The sequence below is a fragment of the Artibeus jamaicensis genome, unplaced genomic scaffold (genome assembly GCF_021234435.1).
Source record: "Artibeus jamaicensis isolate MK-2021 breed Jamaican fruit bat unplaced genomic scaffold, CSHL_Jam_final contig_387, whole genome shotgun sequence".
In the NCBI taxonomy this organism is placed as follows: Eukaryota; Metazoa; Chordata; class Mammalia; order Chiroptera; family Phyllostomidae; genus Artibeus; species Artibeus jamaicensis.
Genome location: NW_026521812.1, coordinates 42,342,140 through 42,359,249, shown reverse-complemented (window position 1 = coordinate 42,359,249; position 17,110 = coordinate 42,342,140). Strand labels below are relative to the sequence as shown.

The following is a 17,110-nucleotide window of genomic DNA, read 5'->3' as shown; positions in this document are numbered from 1 at the left end:
AATGTCTCTGCGTATTGTCAGGTTGTAGTATCTGTTGTGGTCAGTGGCCCCTGCGTGGGGACTCACGATTCTCCACAGTATCAACAGCAAACACTCACCAGAGTTTCTCCATTTTGACTAACTGACTAATCTCTCTTTTGTTGCTTTTTGCTCATGTCCTCCTAATGCTTTTTTAAGCTCAGATAAAGAGAGCACTGTTACTAGTGCCTCTTTTGGCTTTGACTGCTAGGAAGTTCAGGACTAGGTTTAATGCTCAGTGGTAGTAACATTGTTAGCTAGGTGAGGCAGCTAGTGTATTTTCTTTTCTTTTACATGTTTTGGTGTGGGTTCTTTAAACTGTTACACACAAACTTAAATATTTTATTGTAAGATGCCCATGGTCTTTATCAGTAGCAGTTGGGATTTAAATTGCAATAAATACAAAAAGTATATGTGAAAAACTAGAGGCAGCATTTGCAAAGATGGGAAAGAGTTCTTTCTGTATAAAATGGCAATTTTAGTTTTCAGGCATAAAGGTAATGTTGATTCTTTAAGCTTTTTTGTTTTAAAGATTTTATTTATTTTTAGAGAGAGGGAAAGGGAAGGAGAAAGAGAGGGAGAGAAATATTAATGCATGGTTGCCTCTTGTGTGCCCCACACTGGGGACTTGGCCTGCAACCCAGGCATGTGCCCTGACTGGGAAGCAAACTGGCAACCATTTGGTTCGCAGGCCCCCACTCAATCCACTGAGCTGCACCAGACACAGCTCTTTAAGTTTTTAAACAAGCAGTGAGCTCCTAGGCTCATGTACTGTTCAAGCAGATTCTGGATGGTGGTCTGTCTATAGATTCTGTAGAGGTTTATAACGAATGAGAGATCAGTTTAAAAATGCCATTATAATTCTTTCAGCCTTAAAATTATCATTCTTTGATTGAATTAGAAGTATCAATTTCTGACAGTGCAAAGCACTGACTAGTAATTTTAAAGGGGGTAATTCTTATTCTAAGAATTTATTTGAGAGCTCAATGTCCAAGACATATAACACAAAAGAGATATTTAGTGTGAAAATATTAGAATAGATATTACCAGTACATTGCCTAAAGAGCTCAATATAGTTGTTCTGAATGTGTGTTTTCAATTGCCGTGCAGCTCTGCTAGGATGAGTCAGCTGTAAAAGGTGCCCCTGAGTATTGCTAGGGCATTTAAAATGATGTATTTAAACTTTAGTGTATATGTTTAAATACAGGTGTTTAAACATACGCACCTAGAATATACCTATAGCATGTATGTTTAAATACAGTTTTTAACAGAACTGCTTTATTTTAATTTTAATAAGTTGCTGCTGCCCTCTCCTTTCCTCCTCTCTTTTCCCTTATGTTTTAATACTTTTCCCACAGTTTCACTGTATAACATTGTATAAATATTATTCCCACAAAATAACATTGTATAAATTTAGGGTGTACAACATTATTGTTTGGCATATGTATATATTGTGAAATTAAGTTGCTTCTCTTAGCAGCGGTCATTCCTTTTATTGTATCTACTTCTGGTTAGAGTTTGGAAAACAAAATGTAAAACCAAGTAAAGTATTAGTGTAAAGGATAGATATAGATAGGTAGACAAACAGACAGACTCCCTAACTCTCCCTGTGCCACTGAAGGTCACCCATGTAAATAATCTAAAAGCAGCATTAATGATGTTTCATGAATCTGTTTCTGCCTGTGTTTGTTCTTAATGACATTATTAGGTTTTGGTGAATTAATAACTGAGCATCAAATTGAGATTGTGTGTGTGGGTCCATAAATACTATTTTTTTAATATTTAATGGGCAGTCATTTGTGCATATCTGCCACTCCTGAGCCATAAGAGCTATGGGAAGAGGTTAATTTGTGTCATTGCAAAATTTAGAGTTGCAAAATCAGTTTCTATAAACCAGGTAGTAAGAGCTCATAGGAAGCAAAAAGCTTGCACAGGAGATAGTGCTGTCTAAAGGCCGTGTATAGTACAAATAGGATACAGTAAAGCATGAAGGAAAAGCATAAAATGAAGTTCTTTGAATTTGTTTTCTGCTGTCACATTCAGGGGTCCAAGTTTTAGTTGTTAGGAAATACTTTTGAAAAGGAAAAAAAGGAGGTAAAAGGGAAGAAGAAAAGGGAAGAAAGAGCCTCGGGACCAGTGGAAGTGCACCAGTTGCAGGGTTGGGGTTTAAGTAAATCACTGAGGTTGCCAAGTGCTCTTGGATCTAACAGTCTTAATTCCTTATAGTGAGGGATTTATTGATTGATTGATTGATTGATTGATTATGCTGTTACAGTTGTTCTATTACCCCCTTCATTCCCCTCCACCCTACCCCCATCCCCACCATTACCCCCCTTTAGTTTATGACCATGTGTCTCAAGTCCTTTAGATTCTATATTTCCCATGCTATTCTTGCCCCCCATCTATTTTCTATCTACTGTCTATGCTACTTATTTTCTGTACCTTCTCCCCCCTTCTCCCACTCCACTGTTGTTAACCCTCCATGAGATCTTCATTTCTATGTTTCCACTCCTGATCTAGCTGTCCTTTTAGTTTGCTTTTGTTTTAGGTGTGGGATTTTATAGGCGTTCCTAGTTTTGTCCTTTTGAAGAGGCCGGGGGGTTCTTTAGCTCTGGATCCCCGCCTATCAGAAAGGATAGGAAGATTCCGAGAGGATAAGTCTCAATCTGAAGAGTTTGCAGGAAGCAGAGAACACATGTGGGACCTTTCAGGCTTTATGTGCTGATCATTGGTAGAAGTTAAAGCTGCCTGTTTACCTTCCTGCTGGTTGCTGAACCACATGCAACGCCATCACAGAAGGTGCGATGATCATGTGTCGTGGATTTCATGTTTTTGAGAAACTGGAACTCTCGTCAAAGTTTGGTGGCAGAGAAAATTTGGAATTCTTTTGTTTGGAGGGGCGTTCCCTTTAAAAAAGTCTATTGGGAGTAATTTCAACCCTAATTGTTATCTCTGACATTTCCGGTGTGTGGATTTTGGAAGACTAAACAACAAGTTCTTTCTAAATTTGGTGGGGAAAAGTGTATGGGAAGGAGAAAGAAGAGGACTCCAGAAGTTCTTTTTCTTTTGTTCATACTTATTTTGAGGACTGCTGAAAGAGATTTTTGTGATTTCTTTTTGTTGCCTAAATTGCCTTTGAGAAATTTTATGAAGAAATCCTGACTGGTTGGTTATTTTCTAAAATTAAATTCGAGAAAAACTGCAGTAGATTTCTTGAATCTGAAATGCAATTTTTCCTTTCCTGCCTAGATTATTATGTGAGATGAACATTTTAAGTTGTCTGAGGTTATTTGAATTCATGGATGTCATCGTCTACGCAGGGCATAGTCCTAGATGTGAGAAAACCAGTTATTGTCCTTGTACTTGTGAGAGTCTTTAGGGCTGGATTTGCCTAATTAGGTTACAAGTAAAGGGTTAAAAAGCAGCGCACTTCCTTGGTAAGGCTGGGCATTGGCTATTCTCTATTCGTTCCTTATTCTTTTTTCTGAAAAGATAAAACTACAGTTAAATGTATGAACAGATTAAATGAATATTTTTAGAAGATAAAATAATTAAGATCTAAACAATACTCTTTGTTCCTTGGGCAACTGCAGAAAAGAATTGTGCTCCCTTTCACAGAGCACGCCTACGAGGCCCGGTCACCATTGCTCCGCCTTTCCTGAGGTGATCGGACCCATGATGTGAGCTCAGTTCTATTTCATCAGATTCTGCGATCAGGGCAGTAGAAGATGGGGTGGAAATGAGAGAGAAAGGAAGAGAGGGGGAGAGAGAGATGGGTAGAGATATGGTGGTATCTTAGAAGCAGAGATATTCGCTCTCTGTTCTGGACAATCTTTTCAGGGATGTTTGCATAGTGAACAACTTCAGATGATAGGAGAGCTACTGTCTTCCTCTGACAGGTTTGCTTACTTCTCAGTAAATTATGTCTCCTTTCGGAACAAAGGGTGGAACAAAGGGCAGGCATACCTAACTGCCCATTATGAAAGATTTGAGTTTTCTAAGCTCAGCATTTCTCTGGTGTCATGCAGCTCATTGGTATACAGGTATTAACCAGCACTCTTTTTTTTTAAGTATTTTATTTATTCATCTTTAGAGGGGAAAGGAAGGAGAGAGGGAGAGAAATATCAATGTGTGGTTGTCCCTCGCTGGGAACTGGCCTGCAACCCAGGCATGTACCGTGACTGGTAATCAAACCGCGATTCTCTGGTTCATAGGCCCGCGCTCAATCCACTGAGCTGCACCAGCCAGGGCTAACGAGCACTCTTCACATAGCTCTGTGGGAGTTTGGGTTCAGAGAACTGATGTACCTGCTGATATTCTAGCTGCTGCTACTGATTTGGGTACTAAACTGTCCTATGTCTCTGACTTAGGAATCCTGTGTTTTCTTACAGGACCCATGAAAGTGGCAGGCTAACTTATTAGCTTGCAAGTATGAAGAAATATGAGACCCTTTGTATTCTTAAGTCTTTGACATAATAAATAGGGTGAATTTGGAAAGATTTATTGGAAAACTTTTGTAGTTTGTACAGTTTTCAGGAAGTTCATTTAGGATATTATTTTTCCTTGCATTGACACAGGGCTTGTTTATAATGTCAGCCCATATATGGAGTATCATCCTGGTGGAGAAGATGAACTAATGAGAGCAGCAGGGTCAGATGGCACGGACCTTTTTGATCAGGTAAGGTGCTGAAAATAATCATAGTATTACAATGGAAAAGTACGCTCAGATTTAGCAGAGTGATAGTTGTAACAAGCTTGCTTAAATAAGGTTCATGTAACCTCACAACACTGAGGAATATGAAGAGAACTAAATTATACTGGAAATTCTTCTTGCAGAAGAGTACAAGGTGTTATAGGACAGATATAAAGGTAAGGCAGACAAGTTTTCATGGAAATGAAAAATGTTCCCAAACTTTTCTATTTGGCTTGCATTTCAAGGCAGTAACAAATAACAAATCACAATGGGCATTTGCCTTAAATCAGTAATAAGAATCTCCCAACCAAAATGTGGCTTATCCAACATATCCACCCAGTGTACACTCCCACCTGAGAGTCACGTAGCAGTGGTCTGACTCATTGGATCGGCTGCTCTGGTGTAACAGTGCTGTGTTCAGGTAACCCTTGTGTCACTTAATAATGACCCCAAAGCGTGAGAGTAGTGATGCTGGCAGTTCTTATGTGCCAGAGAGAAGCCGTCAAGTCCTTCGTGGAAGTGAAAAGATGAGTACAGTATGATCAGGTACTTGAGAGAGAAACCATACTCACATAACTTTTATTATAGTATTGTAACTTTTCTATTTTATTTTTTGTTATTGGTAATTCTTACTGTGCCTAATTTATAAATTTAACTTTATCAGAGATATGTAGGTATAACAATACAGAGAATGTATAGAGTTTAGTACTCTTCACTGTTTCAGGCATCCACTTTGGGGAGGTGGTCTTGTAACTTATCCTCTGTGGATATGGAGGGGGCTACTTTATTCTTTACTTTTTCCTTTTAAAGTTCTCAGGGTATGTTTATTGATTTTTAGGGAGAAGGAAAGGGGAAAGAGGGAGAGAAATATCTATGTGAGACAGAAACATTAATAATCAGTTGCCTCCCGTACACATCCCAACTGGGGACTGACCCCACAGGCTAGGTATGTGCCCTGACTGGAGATCAGTCCCACAGCCATCAGTCCCACAACCTTTTTTTGGTGTACAGGGCAATGCTCCAACTGACTGAGCCACCTGGCCAGGGCAGGACTACTGGATTCTTAAAGACAGTCGTATTAATACCTTGTTCTCCAACGTGGAGAGTTCATCATTGACAGTGGAATAAATTTAAAGTCATTATCTGAGGTCCTGAAAAGACTGTATGAAGATAAATATTCTCAATATTCATCTTGCTTTGAGCAAGTCTCTAGTTCCATGATTGACAGGCCACAACCTGTGCCTCCTTGAATACCTTTCTCCTTCATCTATCAGTTAAAATTCTACCCCACTCCATAGCCCCAGAGGTGGTGCTTCACACATTATTGGATGCGCCATAAGTATTTCGTAAGTGAAATTTTAACTAATGTTAATAAATGAATGTCCATCTGTAATTTCATATATTTTCTATTTTAGTGTATAAGAACATGCATAGAAATTCTGACATCAGAATAATTTGACCTGATTATTAGTGACTATAGAGTATTTTATGGGTAGATTGTGGTATATTATAATTTTTCTATACTGGTCTTTTACAATTGGGTATTTAGGTTGTTTCCAGCATTTTGATGATAGAAACAGTGCTGTGATGAGTATCCTCATACTTATATCTTTGCACACATGGAGATATTTTCTCAGGTGAATTTCTGAATTAACGAAAGAGCTGCATATTTTTAGGCTTTTAATGTCTATTGAGAAGGTGTCCTTCAGAAAGTTTGTTTAAATTTAATTCCCACCCTAAGACTGGCAACAAATATTCTACATTATTTTTTTGAAATGGCAATCTCACTTTGTTCTTTTTCAAGAAAATGTCTTATCAGATCTTCGAGTCCAAATAGCCACTTGTTTTATAGGTCATTCTTTTCCTCGTAAGCATGAACAGGCTTTTAAGAAAGAAATTCAGATCAATTTGCAAATCCAACAATTGTTTTGGTGTTTTTCCTCAGGGCTGTCGTCTTGCTCTGCAGTAGAAGTGTTTTTGAGAACTTCCCATTTTGCCACACAGAATATAAAAGAGACCTGTAATCAAGGGTTGCTTGCTATTTAAGAACAGTAGCAAAGCTTCGGAAGCAGCCCATATGTACATCAGCAGAAGAGTGGGTGAAAAGCTGTGGTACACGTACACAGCGGAGTACTAACTGGGCTATAAAAATCTTATTTGCAACAGCATGAATTGACATCAAGATTATTGTGCTAAGTGAAATAAGCCAATCAGACTGAGTAAGACAAATACCATATGATCTCAGTTATATGTGGAATCTAATGAACAAAATAATTTAACAAAGTAGAAACAGAAACATAGATACAGAGAACAGACTGACAGCTGTCAGAGGGGAGGAGACTTGGGGGTCTGCGTGCAAAAGGCGAAGAGATCAAGCAAAACAATAAATACATAAAACTCATAGACACAGACAGCAGTATGGTGATTACCAGGGGGTAAAGGCAGTGAGGGGGAGGTAGAGGAGGGTATGGGGGAATAAATGGTGATGAAGGAGTCTCGGGATGGTGAACGCACGATATAATAATACACAGGTGACGCATTATAGAATCGTATACCTGAAACCTATATAACTTTATTAACCAATATCATCCCAATAAATTCAATTTAAAAAAAATAAAAAAGAAAATTAATAGTATTTTCTACTTCATGAAGGATGTTCTTAAATGAAACTAAATCCCCACCCTTCCTCCCTTGGGTCTGGTGAAGAATATGATGATGGAAATCACTGCCTTAATTTGTGCTAAGATGAAAGCAGTTTTAGCAGCCATTGCTTTTTTTACATCAACACAAATGTCATCATAATGAAAAGGGCAAATAAACTTTAGTGTACAGGGTCTGGCACAAATAACGCCCCCCTTTTAATTACAAAGTCTCTTATTACAAAATTATAAGCGTGTAATTCTGTAACATAACAATATCACACTCAAACACACCCTATGACATTTCAGGTGAAATGTTCAAATGAAAACTATAAATTATTACACCCATATTATTACCTTACCAGCCACACTCAAGCAGGCATTACTTCTGCCTCACCTTGTATTTTGAAACTAATTGAGCCCTCGCGGGTGTCTGAAAAGGCATCAGGAACCCCCAGAGGTCTATAGACAGCGTTTCGAGACCATCGTTACCCTGTGTGCTGCCTTTCTGTCACTCTCCTGTTGGCAAGTTGAATCTGCTTCTTCATCTTTTCAGAGCAATGTAAAAAATGTTTAGTTTTGCATAGAATAAAATCAGAGCATCTCATGGAGTTGGTCATGGTGCTTTTGTGTCACTTTTATCCCATACCAGGTACATCGTTGGGTCAACTATGAATCCATGCTGAGAGAATGCCTGGTTGGCAGAATGGCAGTTAAACCTGCTGTTCCTAAAGGTAAGCGGTGCCACTGCCAAGCTGGCATTGATGTTTCATGCACGTGGTTTTTTTGGAAGTTGGATTTTAACAAATAGATTTAAAAAAATCACTATGTTCTCATTTTCACTGGCTTCCTGGTCTAGCCACTGTGAAGGTTTTACTTTAGTTCTTTAGAATGAAACACAGACTTTAACCTTAAATTTTTGACATTTAGAAAGAACATTCATGCTATGAGTATTAAGTATTATGGAAGTGAAAGAACTTCCTTTCCTCTATATCTAGTTTTCACTAGTCTTTTATTCTCTTCTTAGATTTGCTAGAGCACTTGGTCAGAGTTGACTTTTAGACTAGTTTTTTAGAATTAATGTTTTGAATGTGTAATATATTCACATAACTCAAAAATGAGGAAATATAAAAAGAGTTATACAGTGAAATTTTTTCCTCCCCGTTTTGTCTCCCATTTGCCTTCAACGTTTCAAGTCCTTGATTCATTACCATAGAAAACCCATGTTCTGATTTTAAGCAACTTATAAAATACAATCCATTTTCTCCTTACCTTCTAACCTGTGGTTGTACAATATGCAGGGTTTTGTAGTTTATCTCTTTATCTCCTAAGCTTTGTTCAGAAGAGTACTGTTTGAAAATTTAGACAAGCAATAGGAATAGCAGGAATACTTTGCTTAATCCTTTACTGTGGAAGGAATCTGGTTTGTTTATTTATTTATTTATTTTTCGGGCGCTCCTGACTTTGACACACAAATAGGAATAAATTGGCTTGTTTGACCCGAGCCTTCCATTTATATTTAGTTCAGTGAGTTTTGTAATTCCAGGCCTTGTTGCTAGAGGCCTGCATCAGCAGTATGGAAATAGCACAGGCATACCTGGATTGAACCCCAACTCTAAGACCTATTGGCTGTGCAATCTTTGAGCCAGTTTTGATCCCTGAGCCTCAATTTTTAAATCTGTGCAGTGATTCGTAGGCTAAGAATTAATATGAGTAAAGTTCCTTGCACAGTGAGAGTAAACAGATGCTCAAAAAAAAGTTTTCTTTTTGTTCCTATTACTACAAAAACAAATAAGCTATGTATGTATATACCAAAAGCAAACTATTTTGAACTTGGGTGTTTGGAAATTCTCTCAACCAATTTACTCTTGTAAACCAATCCCTTTTTCCTTTTAATTGGTCCCTAAGTTCACAGATTCATTGCCTGTAGGAGATAAGATTATAGCTAAAATTTCTGAATGAATAATTTTACCTTATTCTGAATGTTATATATCTTATTTGCACAATCTGGTACCAAAATCCATGTGTTCTTAACCATTCAGGGTAATCAGAACATATGCCAGGCTTTTTAGGTTTCTGCCAATTAGTGAAAAGACTTTTCTGGTTTCTTTCCTTCCTCCCTGGAAATGAAAGACAAATAATCCTCAAAATGCCTCACCAGATACAACAAACACCACTTAAAATGAGCAGATTCAATCACAAGGAAATCCCCAGACATTCGTAAACAAAAGGGCAGTTAGAAACAGCAGTCCAGAGTGATGAGCTAGCTCCAGTGCCTGTTTCTTAAGACAGAGACTGCGTTATGGGATAACTGTGTAATCGTCTGAACTGGGGCAGTTTCGATAATGGAAGAGGGTTCTGTTAGTAATTATGCTGGGATAAGAGGGAGTGCACTGACTCTGGCGACCCAGGGCATGTGTTTCCTCTATCATTACAACTCCTGGGTGAGATAAGAACAGAGGATGAAAACAATTAAATTGGGAGTAGTAGGTGGAAAGAGATTGTTGCTGAGATGATTTGTGGAGGTGGGGCGGGGGTGGGGGGGGACTGTGGATGTACTAAAGAGGAATGTTATATATGCATGGGCTTCTCTCAGTATCAGACCCCTGACACCGTCTTTTAGGTGGGGTGACCTGCCAGACACCAATGCAGGGGGATCCAGAATTGGCGTTCCGAGGGCATCCCCACAGTAAGGCAGTGTAGTGTTCACTTTACCCAGTGGTTTCTAGTGTGGCAGTGGTGAGATGCCTGGGTATCTAGGAGGCAAACGGAAAAGCCAGCAGAGTCAGAATGTGAAATGATACTAAATGGATCCTCGTTAAGCACTCAGGGTGATTTTTATAATCCTTTGTTTGAAAAATATTACGGTTTGTATTGATATCTTTAGAAATACATCAATAATGAATAAAAAGAAACTTCAAAAACTTAAGTTTTAGTTGTTAATAATTTATTTATGTGGAACTCTCATTCTCTGGCAAAGATGAAAAGTGTTCTTAATTTTTGCCCTTATCCTAGTCCTTTGCTGTCACGGTAACCACTAGCCTCCTGTGGCTGTTGAACATTCAAAATGTGCCTAGTGCAGATTGCAATATGCTACAAGGACCAAATACACACTGCATTAGAGACTTTAAGTATGAAACAAAGAAGGTAAAATATCTCATAATTTTATATTGATTACATGTTCAAGTGATAATATTCTAGATATAATGTATTAAGTAAAGATCACTATTAAAACTTAGCCTGTTTATTTTTACCTTGCTAATGTAATTGTCAGAACATTAGAAGTTATACTCCTGGCTTGCATTGTATTTCTTCTGGACAGTGCTGTTCTAGACAATAAATGTACTTCAAAAAAATTTACCATAAGTCACATTTTTTAAAATGTCATATTTTCCAATGACATAGTACAGTCTCAGGAATGTTTCTTCTCAATTTCTCACTGCTTTTTCAAGATTTCTGTTACTTTTATGTTTTTAGTTTTCATGTCCATTCTCTCGATCACTTAATGAGTGCAAGTAACTTAGAACATGGATCAATAGAATACTTAGAGGGAAGAGGTATTTAAACCTGTTTTAACTCTCTCGGTTTAGAAGTGAGGATACTGAGGCATGTATGTGTATGTGCCTTACTAAAAGCTATAGGTGTTTAATACCACCACTTAAAGAAAGCATGGGTGCTTTCTTTTGTAAGGCAAAGAATCACCTCATCAAAGTTAACCTACTTTTGAAAGCATCATTAATTTTCCTTTGCTATATGCCAGTGGTTTTTAACTGGTGTTGATTTTGTTCCCAGAGGGTATTTGGCAATGTTTGGAGACATTTTGGTTGCTGCAACTAAGCTAAATGTTCCTGATATTCTAGTGAGTGGATGGGAAGTCCAGGATTCTGCTAAGTACCCTATAACACACAAGATAGACTCCCACAATAAGTACTTATCCAGCTCCAAATTTTAGTAGTGCCGAAGTAGAGAAACCTTCCTATATGAATTAGGTTTTTTGTTCTTAAAGTTGATGGTATTAGTGGCACATGTTTGTGAAGCTGGTATGTAGACAAGATAGCATTGGATGGGCTGGAAGTTCACCTTCTGTAAGAGTCAAAGTTCTCTCTCCTAGAATGTCAGTTTCCTCATTGGTAAGATGAGGACAATTCAGGGCTCAGGTGGGTGGGCAAAACAGAAGCTTTGAGGTTGGTGGTAGGAGAGAAGCAAGACAGTCACTAGTGGAGGGAGAGGGGCAGGGTGTCATGATGAAATGGCCTGTATTGAATGAGCAAGTTGTTATCTCGGTCAGGTTGTCTTACTTTGCTTCTGCAGCTAGAATCTCTTGCCTGAGTTTAAACCTGGGATTTATCTGAGTACCTATTTGAACTCTTCAGTCTTTGTTTTAATTCTACTGGTAAACAGCTTCTGGGATAAAGAGTAATTTTGGGCCTTAATCTTTGAAAGATGCATAACATTTCAAGATGATTCAGAAGATGATTATAAAGATGAATAGAGGAAAGCAAAAAGTAAAGATAGATAGTTTAGAAATAAAATTTATAAGATGGGAGAAACGAGTATGTAACTTTTGAAACAAGAATGAGAATGAGGCCTAAGTTGTGTTATGAGGACTTCCATTTAGAGATATGGAAGAACTTTCTAGAGAAAAATGGCTGTTAAACACATTGTAGAGAGCAGAGCCATCAAGTCTTCTGGCAAGGCCCAGCAGTAAAGGGAACACAGAAGGGAACGTTTGGGTAACAAGACTGAAGTCGTATCTGATGGTTTCAGGACATCAGTCTTTTAGAGTGAGATGGGAAGATGAGATAATGTAGCTACATGACAAATGTAAAACATTCAGATGTAAATGCTCAGTATTTGTCTTCCTAAAATATTTTTTCAGGGCCTTTCTGACAAATGCCTATGTAGTTTTAAAAGACAGCTATTATATTACTTCCTCAGTGGAGTCCTTTCAAATTCCTTGTAAGTACAGATGGCACCCCCTGTGGGCTTCCATACCACCTTCTACACACCTCTTTTACAGCATGTATCACGTGGTATTAAAAAGAACATACAGTGACCAGAGGGGAGAGGGAATTTAAGGGGGGAAAAGGGGAGGGATTTGGAGGAACAAATATGCAGGACACAGGGATAAGAACTAAGGGGGGTGGAAATGGGAGGGAGGTGGGGAGCACTGGGCGGGGGCGGGGCTGGGATGGAAGAAATAGACAAAAAACTGTACTTGAAAGATAACTAAATAAAATTATTTAAAAAACATAAAAAAGAACATATCAGCATTTTCCTTTTAATTAGGTTTACTTAATTTTTGAATAAGGAATGCATTCACACAATTCAAGAATGAGAAGTGCCCTTATCATACCTGTCTCCCATCTACCTTCTTCCCCTGCCATGCACACCCACAGGGAACCACATCAGTACATTTAGTGCGAATCCTTCCAAATCTCTATGCATGCATAAACAAACTGAATGTATGTTTATATTTTCCTAATTTTTTATCCATTGGTTTCTTATTATGTCAGTATCCCTGTTAAAATCATGATCAAAGATTATTTGTTAAGAATGAGCATACTGGTAAAGCAGGAGGTTTGTTTTGTTTTGTTTTCATAGGGGGTCTGCCTGTGGCTCCATTCAACAAAGGGAAACTAGAACCAGGTCACGATTAAAATTCCTTACCCAGCCTTCTTACCAAAGAAGAGTAGAGTGATAATAGATCACAGGGCTAGCCATCCTAATGATGCTGACCTCTCCAGAAAGCAGGGGCTCTAATCAGAATAATGCAGTTCACACAGCATTATGAGAAAAGAATCAATTCTCTTGGCCTTGGAGCCAACCAAATGATCAAATTAGTTGTCAAGACAGGATAACATTTCTTGTTAGAGGGGAAAGTGTCTCATGTGACTAAAATGATTCAGATATAAATATACTTAATAGCAAAAAAAGTAATTTTATTTTTTTATGGCTCAATTTTTGAAGAGCTGCAAAAGTAGGCTAGCAGAGTTTTTAAAGGTAATTTAGATCATTAAGTAGAAGTTCTCTTCCTGATGTTAATTTTTGTATCAGAAAAAGACCCAGGGCCCTGGCTGGTGTGGCTCAGTGGATTGAGTGCCTGCCTGCTGTGTGGTACACTGAAAATACATTTACTTGTGGTACTGCAAGTTTGTTGTTTGTCCTGAGATAAAACAATCACAACCGCAGTCGCAAAGACAGACGAAACTGACTGACTGAGAGGCAGCGACGGAGCAGGGCCATCAGCAGTCCCTTGTGTATTGTTATGACTAGATTTTATCTGCCATTTGATAAACAAAGCTCATTGTGAACTACAATTTAAATGGTTTTCAGGTCTGTTGTGTTTTCAGTAAGTATTAACTCTAGTAATGGCACAGTGAGAAGTGTGGTGCTAATTTCAGAAGAGATAAGTATAATCTTGGTTTTGCTGCTCAAGAGCTGCGGGTTTCCGTCAAGTCCTTGACCTCTGACCATCAGTTGTACATGAGGGGATCGTTGGTAATTTGCTGTATCTTAAGATCCCTTTCAGCTATGAAATTATTTTGGAAAATAAGAAAAGACTGGTCTTCTGACTCCTTAATCATGATTATTTTATGACAGGTGAGCGAAATGGAGGTAATTATGAGATCTCTGGTTAATGGAAAATCAAAACACAAACATTTGAAAGCTTTACATTTCTTTTTCTATGAAACAGGTATGATTTCACAGTAACAAGTGATTTTCTTCTGTTTACTAGCTTGCCACTCAATTTTTTATAGAAAACCTGACAACGTACTGAGGGTTTATTTTGACTGTTTGGTATAACTCTTGTGATGAAGGTATAGATTTGTGAGCCAGCTGCAATCCTGAAAGAAAATACCTGCTAAGATTTTTTCTGAGTTGTGACACTAATGATTGTGTTGTATATACATGTGAAAGTCAGCATATTTTTAGCATTTTGGCCCTTTAAATTTGGAGTAACAGTGGTGATTTTAAGCACTTGTAAACTAGCAGACAGGGGCCCATCCACATGGCACCTTGGTGAATGATCCAACAATCAGTATTGGGAGAAACATTTGTTTTTGTTTTGTTTTTTTACAATGTTCTAACCTTGGGGTGGGAGGGGAGTGGTTGGAGCATTTATGCTCGGAGCCCTTCTTTCCCATTAGACCTAGCACTTCCCTTGTTCCCCAATAGGCTATAAGCCAAAACCAAGCCCAGTAGTTCCCTGTTTCCTTATCTTAAGCCAGTTGCTTAAACACCTTAAGTTGCTTTAGTTGCTTAAGCCAGTCTCACAGCAGCTCTCTCCTTTAGAATCTTGGGTGCACTGTCATCAGCCTCTGTTGTAATAGTCCAAGAAAGCATGTGCTGTGTTAAACTGGATCATGGTGAAGTCCAGGAAAGTTCCAAGAGTACAGAAAGAGCCTGGGTTTGCAAGACAGTGGGTCAGTGTCTTGCAAGGAGAGTTTCTTCAGGGCCTCAGAGTCAGCTAGAGCAGGCACGGACAAAGCAGCATGCCTGCTTCCTTACTAGCCAATGGCAGACCAGTCCCTATGGCCCACATGGCTCCTGTCTCACTACTAACAGACTGCTGGAATCTTCCTGTAGTACCAGCTGCATCGTGGCTCTCTCTTGGCTCTTCCACTCCCTTCCAAGCTGCATGGCCAAATCCCCTCATGGCTGCCCATCCTTAGTTTAAATCCTGACCCAGAGACTGCTGCATGACCTCATCTCCAACTTCCCACAATGAGCTACATTTGCCAATTTCCTGTATAGTTGTATTCATTCAGCTGCCATCTCCCAACAGGGCAAATGTGACTTAGTGACCCAAGGGCCTCCACCTTACTTGGTTACATGTATAGTCTGAGTCATGCCCACTTTTCCCCGAGGCAGTAGCACAGCTATAAACTAGGCTTTATTATGAAAAGTATTCTAAGCCATATCTTCCACTTCCCACATCCCCCAACCAAAGGCTGTGGGGGCTTTCTACTATTTTCCTGGGTACCCCTCACCCTGTACCCCACTACATACTGGCCTATCTACAACAAAACAATAAGGTATCAGTTTGGGGGTTTTAATATGTATGAGTTATAAAATATAATCTAATAAATTCTGGTTAATTTTGACTAATTTAGAATATGATAATCTGCAAAATGGGTTTTATATGCTTTCTAAAATAATTTACCAGGATGTTAGAAAAAAATGTCCAGGGAAAAAAAGCCCAGAGACATGGAAGACAAACACCTGGACAGATGGCCAGGCAAGTGTCAGAGATGAAACTTATTTGAAAAACGGGCCATCTATTCATTAGTCTTATTTCCCTCTCCAGCCTTAGAAGAAAGCCCTTCAAGAAAAAAGGGCTGATACTTTTAAATTAATAATATTAACTTTGGTATTATAATATTCTTATCTGATTTTTTCTAAATCACTGTACAGACTGTCGTGAGGAAAAGAAAGTCTTAAATGGTAAGTCATAAATTTATAGTAAAAAAAATCATACTAACATGATTATGTATAATGTTGCTTCACAGAATTATCTGGGGTATATAGATATTTTTTTTATATTCAAGATGTCTATACTTGCTCAAACCTAGAGGATTTGACAGAACATTATAGATCACATATTCCAGCCATTACACTTATAGTAGTCCCTTCTGTGACATCCCTGAGAATGTGTCCATCTGCCCTCAGCTTGAAGACTTGTAGTCATTAGGAAGCAGGACTGAACAAGTCCCCTCCCCAGGCAGGTAAGCTCACCTCCAGTGTTTGCATGCAGATGCTCAGTAGCCTGTTGACCTCTTCTTTGGGCTCAGCAGCGGTGGCTTCTTCAGCCACTCAGTATGACTTGGAATTGCAACTGAACTATATGCATATGTGTTTAGAAATAGGGTATTTTCTCTCTTTAAAAGAAAGTTTTAGAAATTCAGCTAATAAGCTACATTGTCAGATGAGTTACCATTTTATAACTAGAAAAAATAGTTTATATTGTGGACTAATTTATGCAATTTGCAATGTAACAACTGAAGTTGCTAGTCCATTGTATAATGCTGCATAAAGGAGGCACTGATCTTAAATTCCATCTGATGATTGGCTCTTCGGTGATTCTATGCAAACAACCTTCATTTAAAGACTGATTACTGATAGACTGGGCATTTTATTTCCCATCACATATGGCTTCCAGAACCTTTACTCTCCTATTGCCTTGCTTTGGATGCACTGCATTTAACTAGTATCTCCATTACAGGTGCCCCTAAAAATGAACTATAGCATATCAGTGGTCTGGCCAGCATTGTTATCTCTTAAGACCTTAGATCTTCTGGCATTGTTATACACACACACACACATATATATACAGGGATGAGCAAAAGTAGATTTAAGGTTGTATGGGAAGACAAGTAGGTTATGATTACAATAATAATAATACAGGAATGAACTTTTTCGCATACTTACAACTATAAACTTACTCTTGCCACATTAGCTGCTTCTCATATCTGGCTCATTTAAGTACATGTGGTCAGTCTGTGTATTTGCAGATGTGATCTGCCTGCCCTATACAGTTGTTTAAAATACTGAGTGGGGTAGACTACTATAGTGTTCCATTAGATACCTGATCCCTCCAAAGTGGTATCCATCCATCAGGTCAGCACTTTTGGGAGGGAGAATGTTCACTCAGTCTAGCTTACTTTACCTAATTATTTTATTCCACCTCATATTAACATATCAGATTCCTTCAACTTATCCCAAGGATAGTATGTGTAAGGTATTGTGTATTATTTGG

General features: G+C 38.5%; 1 protein-coding gene across 3 annotated transcripts in view; it reads left to right on the top strand.

Moving 5' to 3' along the window:
* Nucleotides 1-17,110, top strand: part of LOC119048245 (cytochrome b5 reductase 4) — an 87,541-nt gene that overhangs the window by 31,403 nt on the left and 39,028 nt on the right. For 2 of the 3 annotated variants that reach the window (XM_053664851.1, XM_053664852.1), the window contains exons 3-5: nt 4,596-4,696; nt 8,003-8,084; nt 15,769-15,798. In XM_053664851.1, the coding sequence (XP_053520826.1) occupies nt 4,596-4,696; nt 8,003-8,084; nt 15,769-15,798 (213 nt within the window). The remainder of the gene's footprint in view (nt 1-4,595; nt 4,697-8,002; nt 8,085-15,768; nt 15,799-17,110) is intronic. The other variant, XM_037143819.2, reaches the window with a different exon arrangement.